General features: G+C 40.9%; 1 protein-coding gene across 1 annotated transcript; it reads right to left on the reverse strand.

Moving 5' to 3' along the window:
* Positions 1-988: 988 nt before the first annotated feature.
* On the reverse strand, positions 989-14,433 carry eftud2 (elongation factor Tu GTP binding domain containing 2). The gene is made up of 28 exons (XM_053444125.1): positions 14,302-14,433; positions 13,633-13,748; positions 13,369-13,531; positions 13,175-13,253; positions 12,954-13,029; positions 12,705-12,770; positions 12,570-12,605; positions 12,250-12,340; positions 12,054-12,136; positions 11,773-11,939; positions 10,744-10,868; positions 10,577-10,640; positions 10,376-10,466; positions 10,134-10,269; positions 9,377-9,504; positions 8,871-9,064; positions 8,668-8,779; positions 8,437-8,577; positions 8,094-8,195; positions 7,400-7,482; positions 7,028-7,114; positions 5,826-5,952; positions 4,883-4,970; positions 4,631-4,749; positions 4,258-4,352; positions 3,720-3,873; positions 1,566-1,673; positions 989-1,471 (listed from the first exon to the last, which is right to left on the reverse strand). Exons 2-28 carry the CDS (start codon positions 13,735-13,737, stop codon positions 1,376-1,378), a joined length of 2,916 nt encoding a protein of 971 aa, XP_053300100.1. The 5' UTR covers positions 13,738-13,748; positions 14,302-14,433; the 3' UTR covers positions 989-1,375.
* Positions 14,434-15,686: the final 1,253 nt, after the last annotated feature.

The raw sequence follows: 15,686 nt of genomic DNA on the forward strand, positions 1-15,686 counted from the left end.
TTTGGAGACATTCACATTTGAACCTTTTATCTGGTGTCTTACTTTGTGCTCTCACTTTTCTTTGTGCTTGCTCACTAATTTAGAAAAGCCCAAATGGATTATCTCTGGTAATTTATTAGTTAGTAAATTAAATGTCCTTGGGATCTGACCGACATTATGTTCTTATTCCGTTTTTCTCAAACCCCCACTACATATTAGATTGGCCTCCTTTGTTGACAAGTGTATAACCTGCTCAATTTATTTATTTTTGTAAGAGATTTAAAAAAAACAACTTAAGTGATTTACATGCACCTTTGTGAAAGGACACGTTGTGTGACTGGGAAGAACCCATTACATTTTGATGTAGATCCAGGAATCATTTTCCACTTAATCAATAATTCATAGACCTTGATGGAAAGAAATATATTTTTATGCGACCGATAGCTATGCGTGTGTAATTTGGAACAGCTTACACACACTCAGTGAGAGCAATTCAAGTTTAGTTTTTATTATAAAAAGTGTGAAGACTAAACTTTATTATTTATTTGAATCCTAATATTGGCAAAGATAACTCAACACTTTCCCCCCACGTCCCGTTCACGTTCCCCTAGTGTTGAACACAGGTCTTTGTTATTGTGCCCAAAATGTTCCTGACTGACTCAAAAGATCAAGCAAACATTTCATGTCCACCTACCTCAGATGTCAAAACCAAGTCTTTTTAGGTTATGAACATCTGTCTCGTTTGATATGTGCCATCGTTCTTTCTTTTTCCTTTAGTCGGCCGCGTGGCCTCAACCTCTCCTGCTGCCTCCACCCATCCCGCCGCCTGTCCATCAGTCACCGCCCACACATCATCCCGAACAGACACTGATCACTCAGACCAACAGCAAACCTCCAACTAACACACACGGAATTGACTCCGCTACACTCCAGCTACACCCTGATTACATCCACACCAGCTTTAAACAACAACAAGGGCAACAACAACAAAAATGCATTTGAAAGTGTCTTTGAGTTACACATTTTATTCAGACATAGATCATTGACAGATAATTTCATTACCTTTTTTAAAAAAAAGCTTTCGACTTATCTTTTTCTACAAAAACAATCATTTATACATGTAAAAAATAAAAATACAAAGACAAAGAGGAGTTGAAACAAAGATCTGAAGACTTGACAAATTACAGCTGCTCTCCAAAGTAAAGAGCAAACACTTCCCAAAGCCATGTGTACTTCTGTGGTTTTCATCAATCTAACAACAGATCCCAGGGATCTTGCATTGTTATAGACCTTTTAATATGTTCTGTTGTGTGAGTTTCCGATTCTATGAGAACTCCTTGGCTCCGGAGTACAGTGTAAAGGTAGGATTTGCTATTTATTGGCCAGGTTTGCAGTCTCACATGGGGTAGTTCAGCACCACATCCTGTTTGGCCAGCTCCAACAACATAGGGTCGTCGAAGAACTTGCTGATGCTCACATCTTCGCTCAGACCCTGCAGGACCACAAAATACATTAGTGATGCAAAAAGGCTGATTTACATGCACAATAGAATAATTCAATGATCAACAAGCGGACGCAAAGCTCACCTTGCGTCTTCGGGTCTTGATCATGAACTCTCTGGCCAGGTGGGGGGCAGGCTGTGGCTCAAGAGGCCTGATCACAATACCCTTGTCCAGGGGGTCACCGGGTACAATCTGAAAAGAAATACAGGAGTTAAGCAGAGAAAAATGAGCGACTGGCATCTATGTAAATCTTCCCCTTCAAATCACGATGTGCACACATTACACTTTCAGCTTGAACAAGCTGAGGGGACACTTCTAGTTGTGACTCTGACCCTTCGCAAAATATCCGATTATGCTGCCAGTCTCTTCTGTAATTACCGAGTCAGGACTGCGTCCATCAACATGATGGAAAAAGCAATGTGTGAGTGCTGTCACGCTTTTGGTTTGCGACCAAGACAGCATCGATGCAACGTTAGCAGGTTGAGTCGGAAGAAGTTTACAGACTTTTAAAATGACTCAGTAAATCCAATATCTAATGCTGCTTTCAGACAGGCACTGAACTCCAGATATTCTCCCAAGGGGCCGTGTGCGAGAACGCAAGTGTGCAAGCAAAAGGTTCCGGCACTTCTCTGAGTGAGCCTGTGTCAAAATACAGCTGGAAATTTGAAATTAAGCTGATAGATGTTATAGAATAATTCCTTTTTCTTAAAGAACAGCAACGAAGAAAAAAAAGACATCACCACCGTTTGTTCCGATAAACAGGCCCCTGCTGTGTTGAAGACATTCCCAGCCTCAAAGAGGGATACAACAGGAGGACAAGGGGAAATGGTCAATGGAGAGGCTGAAGCCCAAATCAACAGATGGAAGAGAGCTGCTTACAACAGCAATGCAACTCTCTCCTGTTTGCATGCCAGTACTATGAGGGAAAGAATACAGCCTCTTTAATAGTTTAATGAGGCAACGCCACAGTTCAGGGCCTCGTATGTCAGGGGCTTATTTTCCGAGGCGCTTGAGTTGATATGTGATAGCAGGAGTCATTTCTGTCACCGTCCAGACCAGAGAAAAATACTCAGAGTGGTGATTGAACCTGGGACTGACTGAAGCTGCCTTTTTGAAAGTCATTTGGGAGATTGGTGCTGGACCGACTGTTGGGCCACATGGAAATAAATCACTGAATGGGATCGGAAAATAAATGGCCCGATTCGGCTGATTTTAACCACAAAAACATTTGTCCCAGAGGAAATCCGAGAAACAGATGTGTAAAATTATGCTAACTCATGATTTGAAATAAATTTAATGTATTCGCCCTGATGATATTACAGCTAATACATTCTGTGGTTCTGCGGAATCAAAAATATGTCAATGCTTTTTATTCATTGTGTATCCGCTCTTTGATTAAATGTCTGGCTTCTTGTCGAACACGTGCAGACAGGAGGATAAAAAATTCAAGTTTGTACCTATAAAATCCTCATTTTCCTTCCAGCCGAATGGACTGGGGGGGGTATTAATCTGCACCGAGTGAAGTTAACTTTTACTGACACAGCTCTGCAGAGTGCACACACCAACACATGTCAGGCACGACAGCCACGTTAGAAACTTAATGACTCAACACTCTGCTCTACTCCACATCAAAAGCGTTTTAGTCAGAATGTCAGACATGTGCACAAAGGTTGTTCACTCTGCTGCACAAGTTGCACAGCTTTATGAGAGAGTGACAGACCAGACAAGACACAAAGAAATCCAATTTCCCACCTGAGTAGAGGAATTTTTCGAAATAAACAAATATGCAACATTGCAATTCATGAAAGACTAAATTGGATTTGTTTGTTGGAGAACTATGACAAGTTCCTGTGGCGCTGATGGTCACAGTAAGGATGCATGCAGGTGATTATCAACTATATCTGTCCACACAAGCGTTTTAGCTCTGAAAACATGACCATTCACTCACACTGGGCTTGTGTGTGCTGGTGCAAACAGGAAGCAGATAGTCTACTCTGCAGTTGGTTGCTTAGTTACAGAAAATACTGAGCACTAAACAAAAGATACAAATAGGGCGAATGATAGATCACAGGTTTCTATCTTGGGCCGACAACAAAGTGGAACTGTTGCTGACAAATTCCCCTTTTACACAAAAGTAGCTGGTGTACACCGTTTTTTAAATGCGGCTAAATGCACACAAACAACTGAGGAGCTCTCTTATATCTCTCATCGCAGCAGGTCTGCGTGTGTAAATCATACCTGCCAGTGGTGGAAGACGGAGAGAGCGAAGGCCTGTCCCTGTGTGTGTGTGCGAAGGTCTGTCTCAAAGCCAAAGGAGTCAATGGCTGGGATGAAAGCTTTGATGGTGTAGAGAGGAGACCCTGGAATGGGTGCGTCCTGAGTGACGTGACCCCTGGAAGATGACAAACACACGACAGAATAAAAAACTGATCAATTTATATCAACAATCAAATTACTGTAGATTATACTTTTGATGGCACGTACATTGAGAAGGGCTGCAAGAAATGTTTATATTTTCTTGATTCATTGCTTTCAATGAATCATGCAAGGAATCAGAAAAAAACTTTCCCAAAATTCATGTTGACATTTGAAAAATTGCCTCATTTATTCCACATTTTATAATCCTCTTTTTATGATCTCAAGAGACTCAGTAACAGGAAATACTTACAGTTAAAAAGCCTCAAGTTGTTTATGTTCTTAATGAATTCACATAAATAATCAATTTAATAGGTGCTAGTATTCTAGAATGAATATCTCGGCCTGGGCTCATACCAACCTTCTTCTCGCCAGCACTGTGTAGACAGCAGAGACACAATCAGCCGGAGCCTGAACCTCCACAAAGTAGTAGGGCTCCATCAACCTTGGTGTGGCCTGCAACACAAGGGAGACTGTGCATTAAAATGGACGGCAGGAGCCTGTAGAAACAAGGGGGGTTTCCAGTCTATGGCTAAACCATGGATTTATGACAAGAGACGTCAAAGAGCACAATGAGTCAAGGGACAAAGCCAAAAATCGTTAAAGAAAAAAAACAATGTTACTTGACTACAATTAAGGAGGAGGCACGTCAGCAATATCCTGAGCTGTAATCAAGGTAATGGAACCTGAATGAGAGGTGGGGGGGATGGACTGTTTGGAGGGAATGAGCTCACCATGAGGAAAGCAGAGTACACCACTCTCCTGGCGGTTGGGATGACCTGGCCTCCTCCTCTGTGGAGAGGCTCCTGGGCGATGACTGCATCCAGGATCTTGAACTTGACGTTCCTGATGGCTGAGGGCGGTGGAGAGAAACAGTTATGGTGACACAGTACGGATGAGAAAAAAAAAAAAATTCTTCCCTATAGCATGGTGCATAATGTGTGTGACGCCAGAGGCTCTGGCGAAGAGGGAATTCCAGGACTTACGCTCATCACACAGAGGTCCCTCCCTGGTGCCCCACTGGAAACCCTGGACAATGCTGTCTTTGACCGAGCCCAGCAGCGCCTTGTCCACCTACAGAGGAAAAACAAACATTTTGAGTTAGCAACAGAACAATTGGACTTCAGTCACCTTGTATAACCTTGATTCAGATTAATACGTGTAAAACAGGGCTTGACAGAGCAACACTGCTGTAGTTTTTGCCTTAATCATAAATCTGAGTGGTAGATTTATACAACAAGATTACTTCTTTTGGTTATTTATTGAGTGAAATGGACAAATGTTACCGGTTCACATGAGTGGGGATTTTCTTTGATATATTGTGGGTTTGAGCAGTTGGTCTATTTCAAGATGCCAACTTGACTCTTTGCTTTAATTATGGACATTTTCACCATTTTCTAGTGTTGTATAAAATAGAAAATTATTACAGTTAAAAACAGAATATAAAATGCAACTGTTGCAGCTTAATGTGACATTTCAGGGTTCTGAAGGATAAGTTCCATACTCACATTTACACTGAAAATACAATGTGCTAAATGTGCCTCCAGGAAATATTATTTAGGACAGTGTGTAAGTTAAGATTAAAACCACTAGACTATAAGAAACCTTCATTTGAAACATTGCATACAGGAAGTGGTGACACTCGGCTGATACTCATGACACAGTAAGGCAGCAACAGAGGCCGCGGTCGAAAGGTAAAATTATATTTCCCTCCTTTCTTAATTATTCCAATCCCTCCTTTCCACTGTGCTTTCATTGAGGAAAACATGTGTTCCTTGGGAAAGGAGTCAGCATGGAGCCCCACATTTAGAGTGTGAAAACTAACTTCAGCTGTTAATCCATATTTTCTCCCTTAAATAAATATAAACCAGACAACTGACGCAGCCCAGTTTAGCAGTTAATCACCTGCCTCCTCAACACATAACTCACCTCAGAAGGCAGCGTGTCGTCCACAAGAATGTTTGGCCCTGTCGTGTCCGGTCCAAAGGCCCAGATAGACCTGGCAGCCAGCAGATCCCAGTCGTACTTTGTCTGGAAAAACTCTCCCAGCTTCTTCCTGCCGTGAGGAAACAGAGCGGCCGTGGTTTAAACGGAGGTTTTGCTCATTGTGTCAGGCCGGAACATTAAGGAGATTGGTTGATCGGGGGGCACGGGGGTTAATGGAATGGGAGGAGCGGAGCGAAGGTTTAGTTTAATAGCGTGTGAAGTATGTTGCTCCTTTGGCATTGCTACTCCATGCTGGCAGTGCTGGGTCCAGATGGCGTCAAAGACGAGCTGCATACTGACAGGAAGCTGCTCTCGAGCAGAACACGCACGCACGTCGAGTCACGGGGACAAGACAAATTCACGCATGCTTTTAGTGCATGATTCAATTACTGAGAGAACTAATCAATAGTCCTAAGATGGATTTTTATAAGCCCATACTTGTCGAAATGTACAGAGGGAGCTTTACTTTGCTTCAATGTACAAATTAAACAGAAGCTCTGCATGTATTTAACATAAGATATGTATCAGTAATGAATACAGCTTTTATATTTATCAGGGTTGGATTCTAAAACTGAGTTCAAACAGACAAAGTGAAGCAGGAATTCATATTTACTCTCAGTCTGAGTGGATTTGCAGTTTATTGGCACTTTGCTCTACAGCCGTGACAATTTTCCAAACTGTACTTGTCAAGCAAATGAAACAAAATTGTATTTTAATAAAAAAAAAGTCCACCAGACTGCGTGACGACAGCGATATCAAAGTGCAGCACATTGTCGTCACTAAAAGTGAAAATTGGGTACATCACGTATTGATTTAAATAGGTTTATTACCTTCCATTCCAATAACTGCACTTTTTATACGACTCTTTCAGCCGTGGACATTACTATATTACTGTACTTTCTTCAATGACAACATTTAATTAATGGACCGATCATCAGTCTTGCATGTCTGCTCATTTATCGCAGTTATCTTAAGGATAAGTTATTATATATGATCATCTCTAAAATATGAAGAAAGTAATAGGATTCATTATCACTGAAGTGGATAATATCTATAGGCACATCTGACATTTCATCATCTCAATTAATTAAGACGTCATTTAAATTTCTATATGTGCGAGTGTGGTAATATCTTCTAGATCATACCTGTTCCACGTGATCTGCACCACTTCGTTCTCTATGTCCTCGGCCAGACCTTTCTCCAAGGGCTCAGCAATCATAGTGATCTTATTCCTGTCAATCACATCACACAGCTGTCAATCAAATACTCTGGGTTGGGGAGACACTCGGCCAGAGGGAAGGACGGACTCTGAGTCACCAAGTGCCCAAACTAAACCACAACACAAAACACATCATCCAAAGCAGCCGTCTGAACAACAGCGTGTGTCAGAAATTAGAAACAAAGCATTGACTTTTGAGTGACATTAGTAATTGAGCTAAGTAAGATTTCTCGAAAATGCACACATTGTTGTTAAGTGAGCAAATAAGATATTAAAAAATATCTCGTTTCATACTCACTTTTTATTTGGCGTTTCAGCAAAGCACTTGAGAGATGATGTCTCCACAACTGTTTCACAGAAGGTCACCACTGGGTCAGCAACCTGTGTATAGAGGTGAGGAAAAGATGGTCACAACCATCTAAGATGAATATTCTATATAAATACATTCATATTTGAGATGTTTTGAGATATTTAAGCATTTTCCCACCTCGACATCCTGACTTTGCCTTTCAGCTGATAACAAGTACGATCAGATACCAGTGCATTCAAACAATTACTTAAATACAGCATTTAAAAAGCTGTATGCTACTAACCCTGTATGGAAGGGGGGATTTCTAACTGGAAACACTTGGGCCACCACACAAAACTGAAGTCTTGCAAATGGAACATGTGGCCATTTTACTTGTGGGACTTTGCAGCGTGAAATATAGTCAAAATGCTGCCAACTGTGGCTTCTTCCTTTCAGCTCGAAAAACAAGCACAGATGCTGTTTTGTTTCGGTGAAGAAATGAAACTAATGTAACATAGATTTATGTACTCGCCTAAGTGTAGAGGCTTTTTATAATGCTGGTATCGGAAACATTTCTAACACACACATAGCATATTTTATTGTCTTCCCGTGGAACTGCTGTGATATATTCTTATGTTAACCACATGGTACTAAAATAAACACTGTTTTGTAATATAATCGGACCATAATAAAAAAATATTACCTTAATGTCGATCTCAGAGTACATCTTGCGCAAGTCGTGCATGACACAATCCAGGTAGAGTTCTCCTGTGCCTAAGATAACATGCTCTCCAGACTCCTCCACCTGAAACACAAACAGGTATGGTTAATAACAATCCCTGCTATGATAATTCTAAGTATGACTTCAATCACAGTCTGTGTGTCGTTGTGATGGTTTGCATAATATTTCCCTTTCACTTGATGGAGATTGAAATCTTTTTACTGCAGCCTTTTCAAATGTCACTGAAATGAACTACATGAACTTCTGAGCCAGGCCTCGTTTGGAAAAACGCTTCAGCTCTGCATCAGAGGAATGAATGACGTACCTTTGTGGTGAGAGATGGATAGCTCTTGTTGACCTTCCTCAGTCCGTCCAACATTTTCGGAAGCTCCGATGGGTTGACGGGCTCCACTGCAATCTTGATAACTGACGCTGTATTAAACTTCAACGGTCTGAAAATCTGAGCCTGGAAGAGAAAGTAAAAAAAAACGGTATTAAGCTGCTGCTCATATTCTATTTCTTAACGTCTCATTGGTTTTTCTCTTTTATGTCTCACCTCTTCGTTGCCTCTGGGCTCTGTGATTGTGGCGGTTTTGACAATTGGCTGATCGCAACCTTCGATGAGGACCCAGTTGCCAGCAGGTACTCGATTCACTTCAATCTGGTATCTAAAATTGAAGAAGCCAATTCAGAAAACAATTCAAACAATTGATGATTCCTGTCTCTACAAACTTAATAAAGCAAAACTCTGGATTGTACCTAGCAACATTGATCCACAGACGACCCACAGTGCAGATCTGAGAGTCCTCCTCGTCCTCAAGGGTGTAGTTCTCTCCTAAAACCTTAAGGGGCTGTCCTGCATGAATGGTCCCACTCAGCACCCTTCCAAACGCATGAAACTGGACCCCGTCCTCGGTGCTGTACATCTTAGTGGTGTGGCACATCAAAGGACCCTGAGGCAGAGAGACGAGCGAGGGATCACAGAAAGAGAGGGAAACTAGGAAATTAGGACGCTAGAATCTAACATTTCTACCTTAAACATAAGATGGCTCCGGCAAAAGGAAGTGAATCTATCAGCAGGAACTTGGAAAACTGTGATCAATGTCCTGCTCAGTCTTAACTTGTATTATTTCAATCAGAGTCAAACATCCTATTGCCTTCCCAACCAGCTCAAAAGACAACATTGACTCCCACTGGAAACAGACTGCAGGCATTATCAGGTAACCAAGGTAAACAGGAGACTCTACCTCTGTTGTTATACTCACTTCAGGGTCACACTCCGCCATCGACTCCCCCAGGTCTGAGTCCAGACCTCCTGCGTAGGTGTGCTCTATCTTGCTCCGGGCGCCCTCTTGTGGCGAGGGGATGTGATGCACACACATGTCCACAAAGCCTGGAGGGAGGACGTTCATGGTCAATTTGAAATTGATTTATCACGTTTACTGAAGCATGACCATTTATCTCCAGATTAAAATTACACTTATGAGCAGAAAAGTGAGACAGATTCAAATCTTCTATCATGGTTACTTCATTTATATAGAAAAAAAGATTAACTCTGTCACCGCACTCTGAAGTGTTAATGCTATTAAAAGAGTTTGATTGTAAATTTAAAAACAGCTTAATCTCCATCGATTAGTTGTTATATTATATGTAATGAGAACTGGAGCTTTAGGGCCATTTGTCCCAATTTCATAAACTATTAAAGGAATGAGCACAAAGCAAGTAGAGAATCAAATGTGTCAAATTGGGAATCAGTACAGTGTTTGACGATGCCATGTTTTTCTTATTTGATAATTGATAAATCAGCGGAAATAAAGGAAACAGTTTCTAAAACTATGGGGTTGTGATTGGAATGTTTCAAATGTCACGAATCAGGAAGCAGAGACCTGAATATTGGCCATATTTAAAAAAGGGGTAAAAGAACAGGCTTCTCTACAAATCCAAACAAAGTAATGCAGAGCTCTGAATAAAAATATTAAATGATTCAAATACTAAGACGGTAACAAACACATAAGACAATACCAGTGAATTCCCCAAAGAAGCGGTTGCAGACGAGCCTCAGCAGGGGTTTGATGTTAAGCTTTAGTTCCTCTTTAGTCAGGTGGATCCCCAGCTCATCCAGAACTCGAGGGAGAGAAGTGTCTACATCCCCAACCACCTGAGCACAAACAGGATTCAGGTGAGGATAAGACAACTTAGTCTGAGCCTGATGGGGCCCAAAGGTGTTGAGGTAGTGGTTGCTGCCAGTTTGAAAATTGTCTAACCTGTGAAAGAATCTTGTAGAGGGGCTCCAGCACGAACTCCACAAAGCTGCGCTGGGCGTTACTGCTGGGAGCCTTCTTTGTGAATTTGCGACTGAAAAGAAACAAAAACTAAATTCACTGCAGAGAAAAGATGTGTTGGATGAGGAGGATGAAGACACTGTCTCAGCATCTGCTGCATCATAATAAAAATAAGTTACTTACGTTTTGGGATTGAAGTAAATGTCGCCCCAGAGCCTCTTGGCAAACTCATTATAGTTGATGTCCCCTTTAATACACATAAAGCAAATTAATACCACACTAATTATATTTGAGATAAGGAGGATGTGAAAGGTTTTGGTTCGTGCTTATGGGCTGGAGAGTCTGCTCACCGTAGGTCTCTGAGTAGATCTTTGCAAAGGAGCCCAGGGTGAAGCAGACGCTGTACTGAGAGCTGGCGAAGCAAACATTTCCAAGTAGAGGCGACACCACCAGGTTCTCGTCGGTGGAGTACGTGCTAAAAGGCAAGAAACATGACCCAACACAGACACCAAGGGTTAGGTCTTTCTGATTTTGACAGAATGAACAATACTTGTAACAAGAACTTGTTTAGATCTGGACATAACATCCAATCTGATTGGTCGGATCAAAGGTGGTCAGCGATGGCCGATGTTAACATACCGAAGTGCAAACTGAGATCACAAAAATCACATGAAGAGGCTGTCTGAGACTCATGTGGCCACATTCTTGTTGCTGTGTAAACACAAATGTGTCCTCGACCCATATGAAGGACTGCCTACTCAGCATATATCCTCTAACTGACTACAGTTCCACATTGAACCAAAAATATTTGTATTATTCTCTGTGCCCATATGTAATGATTGATTCTCTATTAAATGTTAAAATTTTCTTTAGAGCAAAGCTGCTAGAGATTCATTCAACCCCTTCTGACTCCTCTCTCTTCCAGACTCATGCCAGCAGAGTGACGACACAACAGGCTAAAAACAACATTATTTGGTCTTTCTGAAAGAGTGGGGAAGAAAGATATGATCACAAGTGTTCACATCACATTTTAATAGTAATGTAATGTAGAGCTGTCCACCTGTGATCAGTTATCTCAGGGCAGATGTTAATACCAGGTTTGAATAGGGCCGAAAAATCAGTGTGTTTGGGATTTAATTGTTAATCTTATTCTAATTTAGAAGAAATCTTGTTATTCCTGTTTTTAATGAATCAACCAAATTCAGCATCAGATTTCCCACTTCTAATGCAGCCTTAGAAATTAGTGAAAGTAGAAAAAAAAAACTGACTTCCTTATGCTGCACACAAAAAAGATCTGTTTTGTAAAATAAGTGGTTCTCTCCTCTATGCTTCTGCTGATATTAAAGCACAATGTAAGTGTGACAGGTTTCCTTTATTACCTGAGCAAACCATTGACTTCATCGACAATGTGGCGCAGTTTATAATAAGCATCTGTGGGCGGCAGTTTGAGCTCCCCAATGAGCCGGTCCACCTTGTTGATGCAGATGGTGATGGCCATGCGCTCCTGAACCGCATGTTTGATTAGTCGCTCTGTGTTCAGCATCACCTGAGCAGAGATACAGAGGTTTAGGTTATATGGAGGGGGGAGCAAATCTACTTGTGTCAAGAAAAAGCGCAGGAATGGGAGAATCAAAAGGAGGGGGGGAGGGGGGTCACTCACTCCTTCTGCTGCATCTATGAAGAGGACGATGCCATCGGAGAGCCGGATGCTTGCTGTGACCTCATCAGAGAAGTTCACGTGGCCTTTGAGAAGAACACATTTTACATTATTTTCAAATTACAGTTTTACGTTTTTCTTTTGACCACGCCTTTCAAACACTTATTCATCAAGAAATGCATTAATAATATTATAATACCTGGTGTATCCATGATGTTAAAGAGGTAAGATTTGCCTCTGGAGTCTGGCAGGACCATTGTGACAGGGGTACTCTTGATACCGACTCCTCTCTATTGAAAAAGCACCAGACACCAATCAGCTTTGCAATAAACGATTCAAATCTATTATTTTTAAGTTACATAAAATAATAATGCTGCAATCTTTAAAAGACTACGTCATGTCAAAAACATCCCTTCGTCCAGAATCATATTTAAATCCTTAGGCATTCTAAGATGTTGTAGGCTAGTGTGTTCGAGGATGCTCTATTACATTACATCACAGTTGAAACCAATCTCTTACCTCCTGTTCTGTAAAGAGGATGTCAGTGTATCGGAGCTGAAAATGTAAAAAAAATAAGGTTAGATCCTGCAGTCATATACAGAACGAATATGTTATAAAAGGAAATACTATTATCAATGTGTAAATAACACTCACATCCATGTCGTATCTCTTCCTGATTTCTGGATGTGTCTGTTCAATTAGGCAGTCGACAAAACACGTCTGGAGAGAATAAACAAATCCATTAGATCTCCATGAGTCACAATTGAAGTGCAGTTATCAGCAAATGCTCCATAAAATCCCTGTGCTCCTAAATGTGTCATTTTGGGAGCACGTGTTGCACTTTGGCAAACTGCGGCAGATGCCCAGATAAAACAGACTCTTGGCCGTGAGACAGGCTCTAACCTTGCCATGGTGCAGGTGACCACAAAGGGTGACATTACGGATTAGCTCAGGACCATCCATCAGATCTGCGAGGAATCTGTCAAAAGAGACAAAGGGAATCACAGTTTGAAACGACACACAGCAAATATTTAAACAACATGTACCAAAAATGTATCATTTTGCACAGATATTGCTGTTCAAATTTGGACACATTTCCTTATAAGCAGGGAACCACTACTCACTCCATGTCATAAACAGTGGAAGGCAGCTCTTGCTCCATCAGGGTGAACCTCTTGTTCCTCACAGGCTTGATGATGGGCTCTGGAAAGAATAGAGAGAAAAAATTATATTTTAACTTCTTCCACTTTACTTGAAAATGCCAATCGTGTCCAATACAATTGAGCAAATACAGGTTATACTTTAGTTTGATTCTAACCTGTAAGAGGTTGTGTATCTTCCTCCTGGACGATAGTTTCCACTTCGGGACCGTAAACCTCCTCCGCTGTAGGATAGTACTTCTTGTCCTCATGCAGAACCACCTCCATGCCCGGGACTTCTTCATCAGCATCAGCGGGTTCGTCGTCATCATCCTCATCGGCCTGCACAAGTAAAGTGTTATTACCATTAAGCACACACTGCGTACACTAACTTCAGGCCCCAATGTTGCGATATCCATCAACACTGGATTTAAGAAGAGTACCTCATCAACATCTCGGTCCTCTGCATCGATATCATCCTCTTCATCATCAGAGTCCAGCTCTGGACCGATGTAGTTTCCAAACTCATCATACAGATCTGCCTCCATCTTGCAGAGACCTGAGAGAGACATTCAGCGTTAATGACTTTAAACAAATCTAGTTTATGCAGATCATTTATTTTCTGTGCCCCAGGAACAGATTGCATCCAACTATTTCACCGTTAGCATATTAGCTGTTGTTATATTATAATATCACACCAAACGTGTCGATTGTGGAACTAACCAAAGATGTGACGAGCTGCAGAGCGAGCCCATTTTCAAAAACAACTTCTGTCATATTTGTGTGGTTTTACAATGAAATGTTGCCACGTAAAGTAAAGCTACATTACCAACAAAGCTAACGCTAACTTCTTACGCTCCGCCGGCTATTTAGTTTAAAATGAGCGTCCCGCCGCCAGAAAAGTTAAACTTAACTTTGAACTTTTGAAATTGACCATAACCTGCTCTCGTGCTTTGTTTTGAACCATGTCAATTGTTAGCCTAAAACTAGCATGCTAACCCGCTAACAAGCAAAGAAATGAATGACCCGTGGCCGACGTTTGAGTTACGTTGATGTTGTTACGCTAACTCACGCCACTGAGCTATGACTTGAATCCTTTAATATGTACTCACCTGGATTCTCTTAGAACGGAGTCGGTAAATATGATTCTAAAACCAGATAAAAGCTGGAGACGTTTTCAGAAGATAAATAATTTCCCAAATGCCGCCATGCGTATGGGTAAACTACTTCCGGCTTTCTTTTTCTACTGAGCAGATGGCAGGAACCATTCAGAGTTAAAACTCAGTAGCATCCCTACTGGCTGACAGAGACCTCACATCTAATCCGTGGGCAGAAAAGCCTGTTTGGTTGATTTTAGAAGAACATGGCACATAACTCACGAGGTTGTCTTCAAATCGCAACGCTTGGTTACATTTTATGTAAATAAGAATAAATAAATAATAACAAACAGTTATTGTAGTGTGTACAAACGGTTGGGCACCCTGCTAAGTGCAATTTCCTGTTGTCTTCTAATGAGATGTTACATTAATCATTGTAAATAGAGAAAAACCAAACATCAACAAACCTCAAATATTGTTTGTTTATTTTCTGTTTTTCTGAGACTACTACAGTAGACCTATGGAAATGGACCGAGGTTCAGTTACGTACTATGACCAGCAGATGACACTAAACACTCATGGACACTATAAATTAGTTGAAAAGGACAACGTTCTCAACCCTGAAGGAAATCAAATCTTAGGATCATGGAGTTATATAAATCAATGTAATATTATAAAATACAAGATTTAATTAACTATATCATGAGTTTATCAATCGAAAGTTGTGTGTGAAAAAGAAGAATTAAAAACCTTGTGTGAATCCCTATGATCCAATGATCTTGTAAAAGATGTGTATCAAGGATTTGCATATGTGCCTAAATAGTGGCTCATTTAACAGTATGATACAGAACAAGGCCAGAGTTTGCGCAGGAGGTGAGCAGTCCGCTTCTGCGCAGGAGGTAAATAAAATACAACATTTTTAATTAAATTAAAAACCCTAAAAAAGTGTATAATAACAAAAATCCAATTCATTGGCCTGAAAAAAACAAACAGTATTGCTCAACCCTTGAAAGTACAAACTATAAATACAATTTCTAAAAGGTCTAGGACTGCAAAGCAGCACTGAAATAATAATAATCCTTACAATTTCAATAGGGCCTCACTGTCTGTCAGTGCCTGTCAGTGCTCTGGCCCTAATATTTAAACAATCAATTGGGATAGTATACGTCTTTCAAACCTTTAATGCATCTGTTTATTTCAAAATCTTTTTTAATCACTTTGGGACTGGTGGTTTATGCAGAGTGGAAAGTCCTTAATAGTTGTGATATTCATTCTAACTGTGGGGTCTAATGCTTAAATATTAACCATGTGGCCTCTCTATGGCAGGGGTACTATTTATGTGATGGTTATGAATGGTTCATTGTTGTGAGGGTGGATGAGACGACCAGACAAAGGCAGGG

Source organism: Pleuronectes platessa, chromosome 16 (genome assembly GCF_947347685.1).
Source record: "Pleuronectes platessa chromosome 16, fPlePla1.1, whole genome shotgun sequence".
In the NCBI taxonomy this organism is placed as follows: Eukaryota; Metazoa; Chordata; class Actinopteri; order Pleuronectiformes; family Pleuronectidae; genus Pleuronectes; species Pleuronectes platessa.